At 34.0% G+C, this 21,056-nt stretch overlaps 1 protein-coding gene across 8 annotated transcripts in view; it reads left to right on the forward strand.

Annotated features, from left to right (window-relative positions):
- PCDH7 (protocadherin 7) overlaps positions 1-21,056 on the forward strand; it is a 470,358-nt gene that overhangs the window by 226,273 nt on the left and 223,029 nt on the right. For 2 of the 8 annotated variants that reach the window (XM_019628666.1, XM_019628665.1), the window contains exon 3: positions 13,904-13,999. The exons of the other annotated variants lie outside the window; for them this stretch is intronic. In XM_019628666.1, coding sequence (XP_019484211.1) covers positions 13,904-13,992 — 89 coding nt within the window. In that variant the 3' untranslated portion in view covers positions 13,993-13,999. The remainder of the gene's footprint in view (positions 1-13,903; positions 14,000-21,056) is intronic. 8 annotated transcript variants of the gene reach the window in all.

The following is a 21,056-nucleotide window of genomic DNA, read 5'->3' on the forward strand; positions in this document are numbered from 1 at the left end:
TGGGTAAGGGAAAATTGAACTACTAAACTAATACTTTTATGGTATATTAGTGCTAATCTGAGGGTTCAACATATTATTTGGCTTTATAGAATCACCCTGAGGGTAATATCTGCATTTTATAGATGCCATAACTAATAAAAAGATGTAAAATTTGGTAATAACTGATAACACTTAGTATTCAATAGTAGCTGTTATTATTTATTATTCTTGTTTTGTTGCTATTAGCTCTGAAGCATTATATTTGCATTAGTGCATTCAAAGCTTATGAAAACCTAGTGCAGCTATTATAATTATTTCTACTTTAAAAACATCTTTAAATAGGAAAAAATAGTTTTTATCGTATATTTAATGGAAGGACTAATTTATTATGTGGTTTTGGGCAAATCACTGATGTTCTTGTTGTCCTATTATCCCAGGCAGGCAATAATCCATTTCCTACCTACTTTCAAGGATTATCCTTCTTTTTATTTGTGTGAATGATAAAACTACATGTTTTTCTTGATTTTGTGTAAAGCCATATTTTATTTCATCATCAAGAAATGCTCTAAATTGTAGCTTGACAAAAATGTGGATACCTGGCATCACAGGGAAATACTCAAGTGTTCATATCACAAAAATCTGGAAGAGGTTAATAGTTTTTTTCCTTCAGACTCAATATCATAAGTTTTGTTACATGTCATTTAGTTAAAAGTCACAGAACCTATTGATGATATTAAATGAGGACATACAGTACAGTATACCTATAATAAGGTAACAATACCAGATGCTTTATTCACTGGTTAAACGTCATTGTTGTATTCCTTATGCTTCTGTTTCATTGGTAGTTCTTTCTACACACACACACACACACACACACACACACACACACACACGCACACATGCAGGCACATGCATCTTCATGGCATCCATCTGCCATGTTAGGAAGGTGCTTCGCTCATGGGTTGATGCATATGTATAGGAAAATACAGCATCAAATCCTGCTTCTGGAGTTGATTCCATATGACTTCCAAAGATTGTGGAAACAAAGCAATTAACTTTTTAATTATGCAAACCATTTAGTAAAACAAATACTAAAAACATATTTAAACAGTTTATTTAATACTTTTAATATTGTCTCAGTAATGTTGGAAATTTCAAAATAAGCAAAAAAGTTGCTCAGTGTGCGGACTTAGTGATTTTTTCAAATTTCCCTTTCTAGAATAAATATAGGGAAAATATGTCCATACTTGTATCACTATGTTGAGAACTACTAGACTAACTGTGTTAAATAATATGATTTTTATAATATATGATCAAATGAGCTATTTTGAGACGTAGGCATACATATTTATAACTGTAACACAAGCCCCCTTCCTCTCTAGGGAATATTTATTTTAATTATGCCTACCAGGTGATCTGAATTATTGAACTTTCTCAAACTTGCTTAAGAATAAGGAGCCTCCTTACATACAGTAACAAATTAAATAAATTGGAAAACAATTTTGAAATCACTGACATAAACAAGTTAAAAGGCATATATATATCACCTGCACTGAAGAATGTCCAAGTCGCGTATTCTCAAGTGTTACTATATATCATATTAAAGTTTTTAGTAGTTGGGAGAAGATATGCCTTACAAAGGTGATTTGATGACTCAGTTGGTGCTAGCATTTAAGATAATTGTAATTTGTTTTTCATACTAAAGTAGGAATACTGTTTTCTTTGACATGGAATCCATTTATTTAGAAACACACATGCAGAAAAGATGGTGCATACTTCAGTGTGGGATTAAGTAAAAATGTCTGTTTTCACTGAGAAGCTGGCATGTTTAGTTGCTAATAATTAGCCTAGTTATTACGCAACTGAGAACCCTCCCTCCCTTCTGCTGCTCATTTGTAATTACCATATATATTTAAGCATCAGTGCTTCCCATCCTTGGGAAGATGGCGGGGCATTTCGGAAGTGGTTAAGGTATTTCTTTTGCCACAACAGGGGAGAAAAGAACAGAAGCTGTAATATAGCTACATGGAGCGATAGCTGCCTCTGAGCTCTTTTCATTTTAGCAGCTTGAGAGATATTGCTGCATATTATTGCTCAGGCACACATCCTTTCTAAACGAAGGGCACTGCCATTGATTACAAAGAGCAAAGGAATCCATTATAATATTTTTCTGCACTTCATTTAACTAGTGTCCTTATTGATTGGACTTGGTGAACTACCTACCTGTACCTGATGTGCCTTCCTAAACAATTCTGAAGACAGATGTTTTATTGGATGGCTCAACATGTGGAGAATTCAGCTTCCAGGTTACTGTATATTTTGGGTGCTCATTCAGAAATCAATGAGCAAACTGTAAGAAGATTCAGCATTTCTTACCTGGGAAATGTGCGCACGTACACGTGCGCGCACCCACACACACGCATGCATATCTGCACACACCGGCCTTGATAGGCTGGGCTGAGAAGGCTAAAGCACATCTTGGAAGTAGTTTGAGTAATACGTTATTGCCTCCTGAAAGATTTTGTTTTGGAGATGTGCTATTCAATTAAAGTCAATGCTTTCATCAACTGCAAACTTGACAGCCTCCTACTATATTGAGACTTTATATTGTAAAAGTAAGTAATACTTCATATATTAAAGCGGGCTTTATTAAATTGCAGATGGAAAATTTGTACTACATGTATCTTTAAATTTGGATCATTTTTCTCTCATTATTTAACATGCCAACTGGAATTCAACATCGTCCTTTCAGTAAGATACTAACAAAATGACTGTAAGGTTAACTTAAATCGATAGTTTTAAGTTAACCTTACAGTCTTTCTATAGTTTTCTAATGCCTTCTACTGCTTTTTCCCCCCTCAAGAATAAGGTGTAAACTTACATTTTTACAATGTAGATGATGGGATTATGGTGATTGTTAAAATAGCTATCTTATAAGTATTTTAAAATATTGCTTCAAGGTTATTTCACTGAATTGCTGAAATATTTCATCATTTCAAAATATCTTTTACACCGAAAGGTCTGGTTTTCCTTAGAAGGGATTTTGTTTTTGAATATAAGCCTAAAAATCCCTGGGAGCACTTAGGCCTGGCACCACGAATGCATAACAGGTTTCAACAAGAAACCCTGTGCCCTGAGACTGATGCTGACAGGGTTGGTGTTTCCAGTTTCTGTTGAAAATGTATGATAATCCGATGTAAATGTACCACTTATTTATAATAACACTTTCAGTATTGTGGGATATTAGGCTATTTATGCCCGTTCTCTCTGCACCCAGCTATAACTCTGCTTTTGGCTTCCACAATGCTTGTTATAATGAAGTCCTTCTGATACTACTCATAATAACACTTCATGGAGGCAATCCAAGAGACACCCTATTGATAGCTGGCTTCTCTTTAATAGTGACGTGTAGTCTTGTGATACTCCAGTATCCTTATTTACCTTTAGAGTTAAGGGTTTTATGTTGAAATAGTATGTATGTATGTATGTATGTATGTATGTATGTATGCATGTATGTATTTATGTCATTGAACAGTCTCACTGCTATGACTAAGAAAATTGCTCCATAAAAATACTTGGTAATGTAAATGTGAGAATGAAAGTTATATATCTGGTGGTTTATTAAATTTATGACTTGTAGGAACATGACTGTCTCTATAAAGCAATCTAATATATACACTGGAGAATATTCTAGTAATACCTTGTAAAAATGGGATGCTGTTGTAATTTGAAATCTAAAAGCATGAACCACTGTGGAGGTATGCCTTCAGCATTTTAAAGCATGCATGGCCTGGCTTTGCAAATCTAAATTTGAGGTAGGAAAATTTAGAATACACATTTATTTTGGAAATATGTGCTCCTACGCAGAATGGAACAGTCCATGGACATACCTGCTTTTGATATATTTCCTTACCCGTTTCTTTTATTGGAAAGAAATGGAAGGGTCAATTAAGAGCAGGAAGTTTAATTGAGTTCATGTTAGAGGGAAAACAGAGCAAAGTTGCTGAGCACAGGCCTAGAATTTCAGACCAGTGATTACCCCAGAATGAGGAATATTGGTGTGTTGGCGAGAGGGGCGCAGGGCTTGCACCAAAGCTCTGAAAACGCATTTGGCATAACAAAACGTTTAACCTCCTTCTTTGTCTCCCAGGAATTAATCTTTAAAAGTTTTGGTCCACATTGTAAACAGTGGATTTTTTTGGGGGGTGTGGGGGAGTTGCTTGGAACTTTAAAAACGTTTTCATTATCACGCTTTCTGAACTGATTTTGATTGAAGCTCTATTGGAGAAATTCAGTGCATTTGGTTAGTAAAGTTTTAACTTAAAAGAGGTCATTTTTAGTAGTTTCTTTCTTATAATGAACCTCCATTAATTGATTAAATATTTAAAAGACTTAAAAAAGCTTAGCCACATAATATAAATTTTATAAAATAATATTTTTATAAAAATAAAAAAAAACTACAACAGCAAAATGCAGAAGCATATTTTGTGCATTATGTACAAATAGAGTATGCTAATATGGAGATTTAGTTTCTTTTTATATAGTATTCTTAGAATAAACTTAGCTATTATTTTTACAATGAAATTCGTGTGGCATATGGCTTATTTTCAAGTCCCCCTCCCACTCAGGAAATGTACTATTTAACTGAAATATAAAAGAGCATATATGTTGGGGGGTGGGAGGAGAACAAGTTCTTCACATATATTAGCAAGTCCATATGCTGTTTATTAAATTTGATGCGATTCAACCAATTCAGATAGCTGACTGATATATAAAGAAATCAGTAGTTTTGTGGAAGTATGAAAATGTGCAAATGTACCACTCATGCAGTTTTATCATCTGTCATATTTTTCAGGAGTATACTATATCATAGTTATAGGCTTGAAATAAAACATTATGAATTCATACATATATAATGAAATAAGATATATGCATTGAGGGAACGGCATTTCCCAAAGTTGACATTTTAGTTCATGTAATTTAAATGACAGTATTGAAAAAGGTGTTCTCCTATATTAACTGAATTCTAACTTAGAGTATACTGCATATCTTTTTGTTTGTACATGAAGATGCTAAGAATGAAATAATATAAAAAATTTATTAAGCATCTGAGATATTTTATAACCAAAGAATAACTTGTATCTTAACAATAAATTAAAGTACATTAGCTAAGAACAGTGTGTAAAGTATTTCAATGAAGAATAGGGTGAACAGCATGTTTCAGTTTCCTTCCATTCTGCATCTCTATGAATAATCACTCCTTGAGGCTTAACTTTTTAAATAAGAATGCAGAGTGGAGTTCTGTCAACTTTACAAAGGAAATCACCCATTTTGTTTTCATTTTCATTTAGGTCAACTTAAAATGCTTTTGCATAGCTTCTCCTGATCTTATTTAAGACTGAAGCATTTTTGACCAAAAAAAAGTTTCTCAATTGTGAATAGATTATTACATTAATGTGTCTAAATTTACTCAGAATTAGCAGCTGTTGTTTGACTTGACTGAGTTAGAATATGGTAGTGGATATTAAGAGAAGAGAGGTAGCAAGTAAAATTGTAAGGAAAACAGAAACGTCAATGAAGAACCTATAAGTAAACTGTGCTCTAGGGAAGGCTGGTTGAACAGGGAAATTTGATCTTAGAATTACCACCATACGTTGATTACTATGTCCTGCCCTCACATACATGCACACATACATGAGACCAGAAAAATGAAGGTAAAATTTATCATCGAATATTTAATTTTGACTACTAGGATGGTCCCCAGGCTGCCACCACCCCAGGGGGACCTTGTCTGACTGTGGCCCAGGCCTGAGGCTGTAGAAACCTGGGGCAGCCTCCATCAAGAAGCCCCTCCCAGGGGCCAGAACACCCTTGCGGCATGGGTTCCTCAAGTTGGGACTGCATGACAAAAGCAGTTGCAGTTTTGTTATTTTTGTGCAGCTTCTTTTTTTCCCCCCCCAAAAAAACGATTTGTAGTTGTGTGTGTAGAATCTTGTCCTAATATGTATGCCCTACAGTAAAAAACAAATCTAGTGTATTTTGAGACAAAGTAAAAGTCCTAAGTGATGAGTGCTAAGTGGAGTTAGACACCAATTTGGATTTAGAGCTTCACTATCCATATTTACAAAGTCAGGATGTGAGCGCCTACAAAGGGAAGAGCTTGGTATCATTTTTATGATATGTGATTTTTACAACAAAATTCTCTTGAAAATAATTTCTAGAATTATTTGTATGTGTATTGGTTGGAATGGGGGCCTGTATTTATTTATTTGTTAAATATCTTACCAACTTGACCTTGTGGTATTAATAGATGAGGACAGAGACCGTGTTTTCATGTTCATTATCTCCAGCTACTAGGGCAGTGCCTGGCAGAATACTTGCTGAATCAATTGAAGAATAAGTTAATATTCTCTGGGTCAAAAGTCCACCCACATATCCATCTTGGCTTTTGTACTTTATTTTCTTTGCTTGCTCCTCTGATAACTTAGCCTGAATTAAGTTGCAGTAGTGTAGAAATTAGTCAAAATGATTGATTAGTGAAAAGCATACTGTACAAGAAAAGGAATAGGCTAATTCTAAACTCTTTATAGAGTCATCTGACCTTTCTCGCCTAAAATTCGTACTATTTTACCAGTCATTGACGTATGACTACTGCGAGTATTTGTGCATGAGACAGGGTATTTATTGTGTTTTGTAAAATTCTAAAGTTGGGCTTTGATGAAGAGTGTATTTTACTTTTCAAAATCATGCTTCTCAGTACTAATTATATATTTTTTCCTCTGTGTCCTAATTGACAGAACTAAGGTGCATCAACAGAAAGTCTTAATTTTGCAGTTGAGAAATAGTTCTTTGTAAAGACTATCCATGAAGGATCTTTAAGATCAAAGATAGCATCTTTCGTACACACCTAGCATGGGGAAAAATCATAATGTTCTCTGCATACCACATTCTTTAAAAAAATTATTTTCTGTATAAATTGACATTGATTAATAGGTTTTATGAGTTTACTAATTTTCAACTCCAGGTTGAGGACATCACAGTTACTAGTTCAAATTATTATTATTATTTTTAAAGGTTTTATTGGGGGCTAGTTGAAATTTTTAATGCATTGCTCATAAGAGATAAAATAAACATGTATGTATTCATTCATTCATTCCTAAAATATACGTGAAATCTGATTTCAAAAACAGCTGAAAGATTTAGGTCAGGGAAACCTCTGTAAGCCATGGATGAGGTTGGCTAAATTTCTGTTTTAAGGATGTTCTCTATCATCCATGTTATTCTTTACGCATTTCATTCTATGTTTATGAAGACCCTGGAATATGTTTTTCTAAAATTCCAGTTTGTTTGGCTTTGTTTTCTTTCTGAGAGAGGGTAAAATGGCTCAGACTGGAAATCAAGATTTGCTATGGGCATGCTAAAGTCAGCTTGAGAAGTGTTCTCTTTGGAGTTTGCAGGGTAGTTTATTACATATTGTTGTATTTCTCTTTTTAAAATTACTCATATATACCTTTAACCTCCATACCAATTCCACTTCATTGCTACCATTTCCACTTTTGTTTATGTCTTCCATCCTCTCCCCCAACTTCATTGTACTTTGTTCTCTCAGCATGATAATCGATTCATTCTCCATATATGCAGAGGGTGCCCCCAAAATGTATACACATTTTAAGAAAGGGAAAACCTGTATTAATATTGTAATACTCAATATATACCAATAACAAATGATGAACACAAGTCACGTGTACACCTTTTTTTGGCACCTGCTGTATGTACTATGTGTGTGTGTGTGTATGTGTGTGTGTATGTGTTTGCTTTGTGTGTGTGTATACATATATATGTAAACGAGTGTTCTGACTGCCACCCGTGAAAATACTTTACATACTTCATCTCACTTAATCGTCACGACATCCTTAATATGTAGGTTTCGTTAGTTCACAAGAGAGCAAATGGAGGCTCACAGACCTTAGGTGATTTGCTCACAGTCATGCAGCCAATGAGTGGCTGAGCTGGGGTTTGATGGCAATCTGTCAAATGGAAAAAAACTGTGTTCTTTCTATTTCATCATACTATGTCTAGCCATGCCCTTCTCTCACTGGAAGAGTCTGAACCTCTTTTATCTGCATCTCTTTCCAGTACTTTCTTTAAAGTTGACTGCAAGTGTCACGCCTTCTGTGGAGTCTTTTCTGACACTCTCTTCCTTAGCTCTTCGCATTTTATGCAGCTGTATTAGCATACATTGGTATCATTCTTCTCACGTTTTATTACGGTATTTTTGGTTTAAAAATTTTTCAAAAATATTTTATTTATGTCAGCTGAAATGAATTTATTATGGCTATTTCAAATACGTTTGCAATTAATTATTTTTAAAGTGTCTTCATTTTTAATATGATAAATATCAATGATGATATGCCCCAAATAAAAACAAAAGCACTTTGGGTCCTCTACAGTTTTCAAGAATGCAAAGGAATCCTGAAACCCAAATGTTTGACTACTGCTACCTAAAACAGTGTCTAGCACAGATGGAACGCTCATTGAACATTTGACAAACAAAACTGAATAATCAAATTGATATAACAACCTTCAGTTGCAGAGACTATAAATGTCCTGTGTGAGGTCCTAGGCTTTCCATAATTTTAAATTTACTTAAACAATTATGAGTTAAGAAGCAAATGAGCAAAACTCACGCTGAAATATATATATTTCTTAAAAAGTAAATTTAGAATATTGTCATTTGATTAAAATCATATATTTATTAAAGTTAAAATTGTAAGTGAACATTACTCAATGAATTAATCAACAATAAACCAGGTCAGGTTTGCTATCAGTTTTTATAAAGTACGCTTGGGTTATGCTAGTATAGCTATACATTATGAGATTTTTAGAGAGAGCAGATTTGTAAAACATTATAAGTTTGAAAATAAAATTAAGCAAAATATAGTTTTACTAGAAAGTTTATAAAATGTTTTAATGCAACTAAATCTTGCAATTTTAATAAATTCGAAAAATTTCCCACAACTCCAGATTTATATATAACAACATTCTAATTGTCATTATGAAAATTAAGTCTTAGAAAGTGGTGTGTGGTATTAAAGAAAATTAATGAACACCTCTAGTTAAAGAGAAAAAAACAAAAGGATATTTTATGATTAATCTAGAGTTAAGTTTTAAACATCATGTACTAGCATTAATACATCATACTTTAAATTTATATATATATATATATATATATAATATCAAACCCAATTAAAATATAAATTAGTGTTAGTAGGTAAGGTTTACACTTAAATACTTTTTATACTATTTCCTAATTTCTTCATCATACAATTGTTTTCCTAAAGGTAGTAGCTGGTAACATTAAACATTTTTACTAGCTGATTTTTCTTGCTGTTAACCTATGCAATCTATGCCTTTAAATATTAAGAGTACAAACCACAATACAGGATACTAAGATACACACCATCACACCATTAACACTTAACCAAAGGAGAGCCGGATAAAGGATTGATAACTATTCTTCCATTTTAAATCAATTATAATTCTTATTGATTAAAAAGCTTCAGACGGGTGGCAGGATGGCTCAGCTTAAAAAAAAAAAAAAGCTTCATATGGTGCCTACAACAGATACTCTTTTCCCTGCATTTTGTTTTTTTCTTCCTTGTGGTTTCAGTAGTTAAGCCCTGACTCATAGCTTCATTTTAGGTTTATATGATTGTATGAGTATATTTTATATTTTCAAAATACTCTTTGTTTCTCACTCAAAATAAGTGAGTTGGGCAGTGGAGTATCTGTGGTAGATCAATTTCCTGAGTGCTACAAGACCTTGTGCTTTCCTTCCTAGGACAAGGTTTTCAAATTCCACCTCTCCCTATTGCCACCAGGGCAGATCTTAATCCCAGCATGCCACAGTTAGCATGAAACAAACAAACCATCCTCTCTACACTCCAGCCCTGCCCATATTCATTATGGGCACTAACATTTGATTAAAAATGCCCTTTTTGATAATTATCCAGCCACTACTAGCAAGAAGGAGAATGAAAGATTCTGAACCATGTCATTCCTGGCCTCGCCGAAGGAATATACGAGACTGTGAATGTTCACAAGAGCCCTGGGTAAAAATGTGACCCAGACCCAGAGCTACAATATCTGTTTTCCAATTGCTAGAGAAAATGTATTTTTTGAGATGGACCTCAAAAATAGGATAAGCAACACGATACTGTTACCAGGAATGCTTATGCACTATAGTAATAGCCTTTTCTCATATGTCCTTGTTCCAGACACACCACTGCCTAATCCATTTCCCTATAATGTACTGTTTGATGCATCTCTTCTACATATCAGGGTGTGCTCTTCTGTTCCTCTCACTGCACAGTCTCTTCTGGTTGGACTAACTTTAGACTCACCAGCACTCAACAGCTTCCCTTTCTGCAAAACTATTTCTTCCTTTTCTCCTTTACCCATATCCTACCGCATCTTTAAGAAGCTCAGTAGCTGAAGGTTTACTCCTCTTATCTATTGCTTTTAACTTGCAAGCACCAAAGCTTGACCCTTATTTTTGTTTCCCACCTAAAGATTATATTCCTTGAGGATATAAACCAAGCCTTGTGCCTCGTTCTTCTTTAGTATTATAGTTTGACAGTGTGTCCTCTGTGTTTGTTTTACTAAAACACAGCTGTTGATATCAATGTCCTAATATCCTTATTTCTACCTTGATCAGAAAATTTTCCAAAAACCAGAAACTAGAAGAAGCAGACTTTACAATACACCAACCCAGAGTATTCTCCATGATATTCTTGTTGTTTCAACTACATGACAGAGAATCCCTGTCCTTTTGGAAAACTAATCACATTACAAACTCTTTATTGGCAATGTTGCTCAATAAAAATCACAAACCATATTTCCATCTACTTCTTATTTTCATGTATCATATAGCGTATGTTCCCTTTTTTTTTTTTTAAAGATTTTATTGGGGAGTTGGGGGATGGGAACAGCACTGGAGAATTGGGGAAGGGGAGCAGACAAGTTGCTGTCCTTTTGTCATTCAGTCTAGTTGTGGAGGACATTGCTTCACTGGCCCATGCTGGTATTGTGATCATTGCGCTCTTCCCGGGTGAGGCAGATTAGTTGCTGGCCATTGGTCCTCTTCTCACTGCGGCTCACGGTAGCTCTCACCAGCTACTGGCCGCTCACACTGGCTGCTGGCCACTCATGGTAGCTATGGAAGCCCGCTGAAGCCCCACTGCAGCCTACACCGACGCCGTCCTCGACTCATGGCAGCTCAGCTCCAGGTCGAGCTGTTGCTCACCATCTTAGCTGTAGAGGGTACAGCGTCACTGACCCATGTGGGATCCGAGCTGGCTGCCCTGGTGCTCAGAGCTCGCACTCCCGAGCCAACTCTTAACCAACAAGCCACTCAGCCGGCCCTACGTTCCCTTTTTTATCCAAGTGAAAATCTAGCTCATATCATTATCCAGAAGCAAATTCCTACCAACTACTCTGTTCTTATCCTGATCCCTGCCTTTCAAATGCGAAAAAAAAATTATTTTTCTTATCCATAAAGTTCTATTCTCCACTCTAAGAATCCATGACTCTTTAAAATTTTATTTTAGTCTTTCTGGTGATAATTCTATGTTATTTCAGTTATTTATAAACTCACCTATTTATAAAATCATTATATGTTACTTGTTACACCTTGATAAATTGTACTATTAGTGATCTTCTGTGTTTTGTGTATGTATATTTATTTTCCAAAGTTTTTCATAAATATGCCTTTGGTTATTTTGTATCTCTCACAGTGCAACACTGATTTCCAGGTATATTACCTTATAATAATCTGCCTTCTGTAAGGTCAAAGGAAGAATGTACTATATATATAAAATCTGTAGGCTATTAGAGACCCATATACAAAATAATAAAAGTAAAAATGCTGTATTTCATGTACATATCTTGCCACAAGTTAAAATTATGTGAATTCTTTTTTTTTTTTTTTCTGGCTTGTGAGATTCCTACATTTGATAATACTGGCCCCGAAATAATCATTGAGGAATATTTCAATGTAGAAATAATTAGATTTATTTTTTACTCTGATATTACTGGAATATGTAGGTTTTAATTTTAGAAGGGGATTTAAATTTTAAAATACTGTGTATAACAATTATTATTTATTTTAAAAATACACAATCAAAAATTTATAAGAAGAAAACAAAGCTACAAAAAATTATGTTCAATCATGTCAGAAAAAAATCAAGTTTGCTGCTTTGGTTTTGTTTCTTTTCATTCAACAAGCCCAGATATTGCATATGCCTTCAGAATTTTTTTTAAGCTAATCTTTTAAGATAACCAATTAGTTCCCAAATTTCTCAATTTAAGGGCTGACTAATACTATTGCCTAGAGCATTAGGTAGGTCATGTTATTGTAAAGAGTTGATGGCTAATGGTAAGCAGTGTGTCAAAGACCAGAGGAGTTGAGAAATTGGAAAGTTTTGAAGCATCCTGTTTAAACAGGATTAAGGCAAGACCAAAAGGATTATCATGTTCCAAACACCAAAGGTCTTTGTCATAGTTGCTTTCCTAAACATCAGGATTAAAAGTTAGAATCACATTCCGAAACAGGAATGCGTACATGCATTCACAAAAATCCCTATCTTTAGAGAAAAATTCAAGAATGCCCATCCCTTTTGTAAATAATACAGTAAGAAACATTGGTATTGCGGGTCAAAAAGATTTTTTTTTCACAAAGGAAAGTTACTTTCCTCTTACTTACATTTTTTACAATACTTTTTTTCTTTTAACTGTTTTTCTTTTAGTAAGACTTTCTATTTTTAGAGCAGTTTTGATTCACGACAAAATGGAGAGCAGGCACAGAGATTTCCCTTATACCCGCCTGCCTTCATATATGCATGGCCTCCTCCATTATCAATATAGCCCACCACAGTGGTATGCCTCTCTTTTTCTTCATAAAATATGCATGTATTTTTGTAAGTTTCTCTTTATTATTTATAAATGCTTCTCTAAGGAGTGTAAAAAATCATGTTTCATGTGTAGTTCGTATTTAATTATAAACATACAAAGTTAAAGATTTCTTTAAAAACAAATACTGAAAGCAAAATCTGTAGCTGTGTTTGGTTTTCACATGTGGCGTTATTTCATACACTGATATTATTAAAGCAATTAATCACTATTAAAATTCAAATAATTTACTGTTATTAAACATTTTAATTTTATTTCTTTCCATATAATTCTACATTTACTTTTTAAAACTTGCACATAGTCCAGATTACAGCCATGTCTACAAAAATGTAATTAAACATGAGCCTTTTTGTAACTTTTATTTAGTTTGTCCTCTTGCAGTATATAAGGATTCTACTAAATTTAATTCTTTTTTATTAAGTTGACAAGTTGAAGTTGTTTTGATATCAAAACTACATACACTTAGGAAAATGTGAAAAGGAAGGTGTGTTGTGAGCTTTTGTAGTAATTAGGTAGAGGCAGAAAGAGGACGTGATAATGGTCCTACTGTGTGTTGGGGAAAAATACACACACACACACATATTTGGTATCGTTTATCCTGTAGTTTTTCTTAATATGTTATAAAAAATAATCTATACCCATATATCAAAGTCCTGTCTTAAGCTACCCTGTGTAGTCAACATGCAAGAATAAAATGGTAACTCATTATGTGTTGCAGTTCTTTGTCTCCGTAGACTTGGAAGATTACAATTGTGAGACTATTTAGATTAACTCCTTCCAAAAATACCTAAGTTGTTTAAATTATCTTTGAAATTTACCTAGATTTAAAACAAAAAGAAAGAAAACAAGCTCAGGGTTCTTGGAAATGGATTTATTGGCAAGGTCTATGGATGGACACCGTTGTGTAGGGGCTACTGATTTTCCCTTTACATATTTCCCCATCTCCCTTCCCCAGGTGTTGCTGCCATCACTACCTTTCCCCTCCTTCCCTTTCCTCATGGCAAGACGCATGGAAGAAGAGTGCTGTTAAGGCCTCTCCATTAATCAACAGGTATGGTGGTTCCCATGGCAGAGCAGCTGTCCCTCTTCTGCATTCTCTATTAAACATCTATCTCTTTTACATTTAGAAGACACATTTATCCACTACAGTGAGCCTACTGATTTGGAAGAATTGTTCAACTTGAGTATATCTTTACGTATTTCAACATGCTCTGCATTTCATAATTCCCTACAGAGTTGTAAATCTATTTTTTCCATGTAAATAGCACGGAAGAATTGATGTCATTTTCATAGAAAGGCGCTATGCCTTTTTCTCAACTGATTATACAGGAAAGAAAAGGAACTTGTATGCCTGTTTATATATGCCACTTTCAAAATTCTTCAAACAATTGTTATATAACATACCTTTGAGAAGTATAAAATGGGAATATTTTGTGAATTTTAACTCAAAATTTAATTATAACATTTAGATTTCAAAAGTATTGCACAAACTTTTGTGCGCATTAATTATAATGCTTACTCATCTGGTTATAGAAAATTAGGTATAAGCCAGTTCAAATAAATCTAAATACCCTACAAAACCATGCCATTCAAATGTGAGAGCTGAATATATGCTAATCACTTTCTGTAAAACTTCATTTTGTCAACTCAGATGGAGGGGATTGTTTCCTTCAGCAGTCCCATGATTACCTCCTTTGGGCTGCTGCATTCTGAAAGGATCTAGCCCCTCAGGCCTCAAACTCTAGTACAGTCATATCATATAAAATATAAATGCTCAGTCATCACAGGGAAACACCCACATTCTTGATTTCCTTTTTACACTAGAGGAACTGGTCCTCCTAGCTCAAGCAGGGGCTTGTTTTGAGGTGTGTCAGAGTTTGCATTACCTCCTTGTGACTCTATCAGGCTCTTTGAGACATGTGACTAAAATGCTATCTTTGGGCTAGGGAGTTTATTAGCAGAAATCTTAAAAAAAACAGTGAGTCTGTCTATAGGTGTGCATGTGTGTGGCATTATTGTTTGTGGTATTCTTTAAAATGATAGCATAATTAAGACTTGTGTGTGTACAAAAACAGCAAACCATTTTGATTTACATGCATTTTCCTTGATGTGACTATTAACCATTGAGTCTGGACGATTACTCTTCATTCAGGAATGTGTGGCCTCTTATCTGATAAAGCTCTGAAATCATTGCTGTCCTTCATGATCCTATTTCCACCCACCTTTCTAGTGTACATACTGTGCTTTTAACCTGCATGCACACTGTGTTCTGGCCTCTGCATCCTTCTCAGTGGGTGTAATCTTTCATGTTCACAGGTCTTTGCATAATTGGGTTCCCTCCACCTGCAGAGCATGGTCTGTTGGGAAAACTGACAACAATAACAACAACGAACATGTGCTGACAGTTTACTGTGTGTCGGGCACAAGGTTAAGGAACTTCATCTCCATTTTCTTAATCCATTCACACAAAGGAAACTCAAGTTAGAAATTATTATTATTCATATCTAATAGATTAAAAACAAAAGTTAGGCTTGGCGAGATTGAAAGTGGCCAAGATCACTAAGAACTGACGAAAGTTAGATAAGCCTTGTGTAACTAACTTCTCCTGATTCCTCCCAAGCAAAGCTAGGACTATCATTCATGCCCAGCTCTGTTTCTGGAGGACACTCATTCCATCTCACCTTTATGAACTATTCTATTCTATAGTGCTTGTTACTCACTAAATGCTGAACAAATGAATGAATGTTTACAAAACAATCATTTATTTTTTTTCATCTTCACATGGAACGGTCCCCTCATCCATACATTACTCTGTTTTTAGTTGCCTTTGCTGGTGGCTCTTGACTATTATTACCTTCACAGATGACCCAATATATTTGATCATAAAAAAAAATTTGATCATTTTTTCTCCCAAATTTAAGACCTACAATTAAAAACCAACTAAGTATGAAATAATTGCACATGCAGAAAAAAGATAATTTGAAGTTTATAAAATTTATCAAATCTAGTGGTAAAAAAGAATAAATATACTTATATTTTATATAAAAAGTAGAAAATTCAACCAAAATGTTTTCAAATTTTAAGCGAAAGTAATCTGAGAAATTAGTTTTTACACTGTAGGTAAATAAAGGAAATGTGCACCATATAGAAAAAAAGTCTTATCAGCTCACCATACAAAAAAAAAAATAGAGAAGTAAAATATAGATGAGGAAAAGAGGACAAACCAAGAAGGAAAAATCTTTGATAAAAAAAGAAAATAAAAGATTTGGAAAAGTGAATAAATAGAAAAGCAATAAAATAATTGAAGGAAACATAATTGAAATCCATGGACACTGAGAGGACTTTAAAAGAATATGAAATAAAACTTGGAGGGAAAACAATCAATGAAGATAGAGAAAGAGAACTTCATTTATGACTTTGTATTTCCTTTATTCTTAGAAAAACCTCTGAGGTAGACTAACTGGAAATAGAAAGGGCAAGTTAAGATACGTTGATTTGTGTACGCTATATTTTTCTAAGACTTTCTGTGGAAACAGTGCTTTTGAGAGCAAGTTAAGAGCTTAAGTATTAACTGGGAGCTCTGTATTTAGAACTAAAAAGATTGTGCCTAGAGAATACAGTTGAGACAAGGCTTGATGGAAAATTAGGATACAAGTCAATATTCCTCCCCACCATACTCTCTACCAGGACGATCATAGAATCATCCAGTCTGTTCTGTGAATATAAGGATCACTTCATATCTATTTTCTTTATGTAGAGTCCTTGGAGCATAAGACAAATGTTTGCTGTATTAGTCATGGAATTTTAAGACTTATTAAAGGGATTATGGTCAACCTATCAAGTCTTTAGATTGTGCATGCACTCTTTCATCAGTATTATAAGGATATCTGCTTGAATAATTCTAGTGCCACAAAATCCAGAGGTAGCTCACTGTATTTTGGGATGTCTTTAACTTGCCAGCTTTTTCTTATATTGAGTCCAAATCTACCTTCCTGAATCTTGAATCCATTTATCCAGGGTTTTCCCTTTGGGGAAACACAAAATAAGTTCTATTCCTTTTCCAAATGAAAGTACTTCCAAGACCTAAATTCAGACAGACACTCTGTCATGATGTCTAAACACACAATGTCGCTCTGTACATTATTTTCTGGGTTACAGCCCCAGTCTTCCTAAACGATCTATGTCACTTGGTTGCAAGTCCTCTTAGCATTCATTTAGTGCAAAATGTTTTTGTTGTTGTTGTTTGTGTATCTATCTATCTATCTATCTAAAACAAGGAATTCAGAATGAGCCCTCACAGTTTACATTCTTGTATTTTGAACATAAATTTGAAAAGCCCCCAAAAATCCATTTAAATATATTTAGAGAAAAAAAAAAGAGGTGCAGTTTAAAGCAGCACATGGCTTTGATTTGAATTAGTACATAAAAAAGGTGTGATTTGGGTAGTATGTAATATAGTATATAAATAAAATATAAGTATGTACAAAAAGGATAAAAAAGATAGAAAAATGAATTATAAAAAAAGAAGATAAAAAATGAAGGTAAAATACTTTTCAGCTTTTACTTTTTTTATTTCTTAATTGAACATATATTTTGGTTTCATTGCTTCCTGAGATGGATCTTTTCCTAAGAAACCCATTCACCGTTGTTAAATATTTGGCGCTAAAAATAAACCCTTAAGTGGATAATATCAGTGGAAGTAAAAGAGAAACAAAACAAAAGCAAAACAATACAAAAACTATTTTCTAAATGTGAATTGAGATTCAAAGGTGTGTATAAACCATGCCCTGTCATATGTAGACTTTCCTTAATAAAAGTACCTGAAAAGTAAAATCTTCATTAATGTGAACTCTTCCTTAATGCCAAATGGCTGTCAATGTCCCCTGGTGAGTCCTATTTATGAATAGATTATGGCACTCTCAGAGGCCCTGCACTTCTGACTTTTAGTGAGTTCCTACACAGAATAAATATATGGCCTTTTCTGGAACTGGGGAATTTAATTATTTTGCTGGCAGAGAATCTCTCTTAAGTCACATTCTTTTTTCCTGACCCTACCCAAGCTTTCCATTTTCAAATGTGCTTCATATATTATGAACCTATATAATCTTAATGAATGTCTTCCATATGGTAATTACAGTGCTTGACTTTATATTCTCTAAAGTTCTAGTGCCCACGGTAATTCTTTCTTTCATATCGAATGTTGTTTTGTAAATTGCATGAATAATGTTCCCTGTTCTGCTTTTTTAAGGTTCAATTCCCAAAGCAGTACCCTTTAGGTATTTGATTATATATTGTATATGTTTCTTAGGTTATGATATTCTTAATAAAAAACCTTTATCTGCTTTGTTTATCACTGCTATGTGCAACATGTCTAATTTACTGTCTTTCACTGTGTCCTTTAGTATTTTAGAAAGAGGGGAATGAAATACAGAAGATATGGATTAATCACTTAACCAACTCAAGACCTCACTTCACTAAAATGAAGGATTTGACTAGCTATTTTTTAAAATAACTTCCAACTTGCTACAGAAATGGATGACTAGGAATTTTAGAAATTGGGATTTGTTCTAGGTTTGCCAATGAACTATATTCAACCTCTTTGGGACATGGTTTCCTCATATGTAAAATATGGAGACCAAGCTAAATCAGGGATATAGTCTTTAGTGATTACATGCTGAATTATTCTTCTTTCTGGATCTGTCTCTTGAGAAGGTTCTGAGAACTTGCTTTGACTCAATAGCATGCAGTGCTATGATTATGTGATCAATTACCTTATACATAGCCTTGTTACATAATTTCTAAGAAGGCTCCTGATTCAAAATAGAACAAAAAAATGATGATTATTTTTAACTTAAGCTGTTTTTTTTCTTTTTCTGCTGTATTTACAGATACATTTTGTTCTTTTAAAATATGTGAATCCTAGAAAATGTTTGGTGCTCCAAGGAAGACAGGTTGAGGAAAAGACAGCCATTTGAAAAATTTGAAACCCATTAATACAGAAGAGAGGCATAGGATTTGACTTATTCTTTGTGATTTCTGAGAGCAGAACAAATGCAATAGGCTTAAATGGGAAAAAGTTGCTTTCTTATATGGATAAAAGTATCACCTTGAGAAATGCTCAATAAAATCTTCTCCATAGATAGTCTGTGTTCTGAAATCTGTATCACTGAAGATGTTAAAACTTAGGTTGTGTGATAATTTCTCACAACCATTATTAAAGTAATTCATAAGATAGCAAGTGAGACAAAATGAAATCCAACCCTAGTGGTCTGTGATTCCATGATAATCATCAGACATAATAATAGTGATAACTGTGTACTAGAATTTGGTGACATAATTCTCAAAGATTTCATTGGACATTATGATTGAAAATTTTTAATGCAAGTCATCTGTTAGCCAATGCCATAGTGTTCTAATAAAGTATTTTTATCTTACCAAAGCTATCTTTCTGAAGAGAAAGTTACTAATTTTCATTTGTGGAATCATCACTTCTTTTATATCTGGAGACTCTACTCTCTACCCTATCTATTTTTAATATTATTTTATTTTTAATTTGTTTTCCAAGTACAGTTGACATACAATACTGTATTAGTTTCAGGTATATGACATAGTGATTAGAAATTGATATACCTTATGAAGTGATCATCCTGATAAGTCTTGTACCCATCACACACCATATATAGATACTATAATATCATTGACTGTATTCCCTAGGCTGTACTTTGCATCCCCATGGCTATGTTTATAATTGGCAATTTGTACTTAATCCCTTTGATCCTTTTCACATCCCCAACATCCCTTCTATCTGGCAATCATCAATTTGTTCCCTGTATGTATGAGTTTATTGATTTTGTTTTTGTTTGTTTATTGGTTTTTTAGTTTCTGCATAAATGAAATCATATGATATTTGGCTTCCTGTGTCTGTCTTATTTCCTTTAAGTCCATCCATGTTGTCCTAAAGGGCACAATTTCATTCTTTTTTTATGGCTGAGTAATATTCCAATGTATTGGGTTGTCGGAAAAGTCATGACATATTTTTGCAACGAAAAGCATAGAAAAAATACATCATGGCTTTTCCGACAACCCAATATATATGTACCACATCTTCCTTATCCAATTGTCTATTGATGGACACTTGGGTTGCTTCCACATCTTGGTTTTTGTAAATAATGCCGCAATGAACATAGGGTTGCACATATCTTTTCCAGTTAGTGTTTTGGATTTCTTCCAATAAATACTCAAAAGTGGAATTCGTGAATCATATGACACTTCTATTTTTAATTTTTTTACTGTTTTCCAGAGTGGCTGCACCGATTTATAATCCCACCAACAATGCACAAGGGTTCCCTTTCTCCACACCATCACCAACATTTGATTGTTGATTTATTGATGATAACCATTCTGAGAGGTGTGAGGTGATATCACATTGTGGTTTTGATTTGCATTTCTCAGATAACTAGTGACCTTGAACATCTTTTCATATGTCTATTGTCCATATGTATGTCCTCTTTGGAGAAAAGTCTGTTCACGACCTCTGCCCACTTTTGAATTGGATTGTTTGTTTTTTTGGTATTGAGTTGCATGAATTCTTTATACATTTTGATATTAACCCCTTATCAGATGTATCATTGGTGAATATTTTCTCCCATTCAATAGATAGTTTTTGTATTTTGTTGATGGTTACCTCCAGTGTGCAAAAACTCTTTAGTTTGATGTAGTTCCATTTGTTTGTTTTTTCTTTTGTTTCTCTTGCCCAAAGACATATCCTATATGTGGCCTCTGTTTACTTCTAGGAGTTTTATGATTCCAGGTCTTACATTTAAGTCTTTAATCCATTTTGAGTGGATTTATTTCTATATATGTTGCAAGAAAGTGGTCTAGTTTATTTATTATTTTTAGCAATTATCTGTTGTTTTCCCAATACCATTTATTGAAGAGACTGTCTTTAACCCCATTGTATATTCTTTTTTTTTTTTTAAGATTTTATTGGGAATCGGGGGAAGGGGAATAGACAAGTTGCTGTTATTTTGTTCTTCAGTCTAGTTGTGGAGGATGTTGCTTCACTGGCCCAAGTTGGCACCATCATTGCGCTCTTCCCGGGCGAGGCA

Source organism: Hipposideros armiger, unplaced genomic scaffold (genome assembly GCF_001890085.2).
Source record: "Hipposideros armiger isolate ML-2016 unplaced genomic scaffold, ASM189008v1 scaffold_802, whole genome shotgun sequence".
Classification (NCBI taxonomy): Eukaryota; Metazoa; Chordata; class Mammalia; order Chiroptera; family Hipposideridae; genus Hipposideros; species Hipposideros armiger.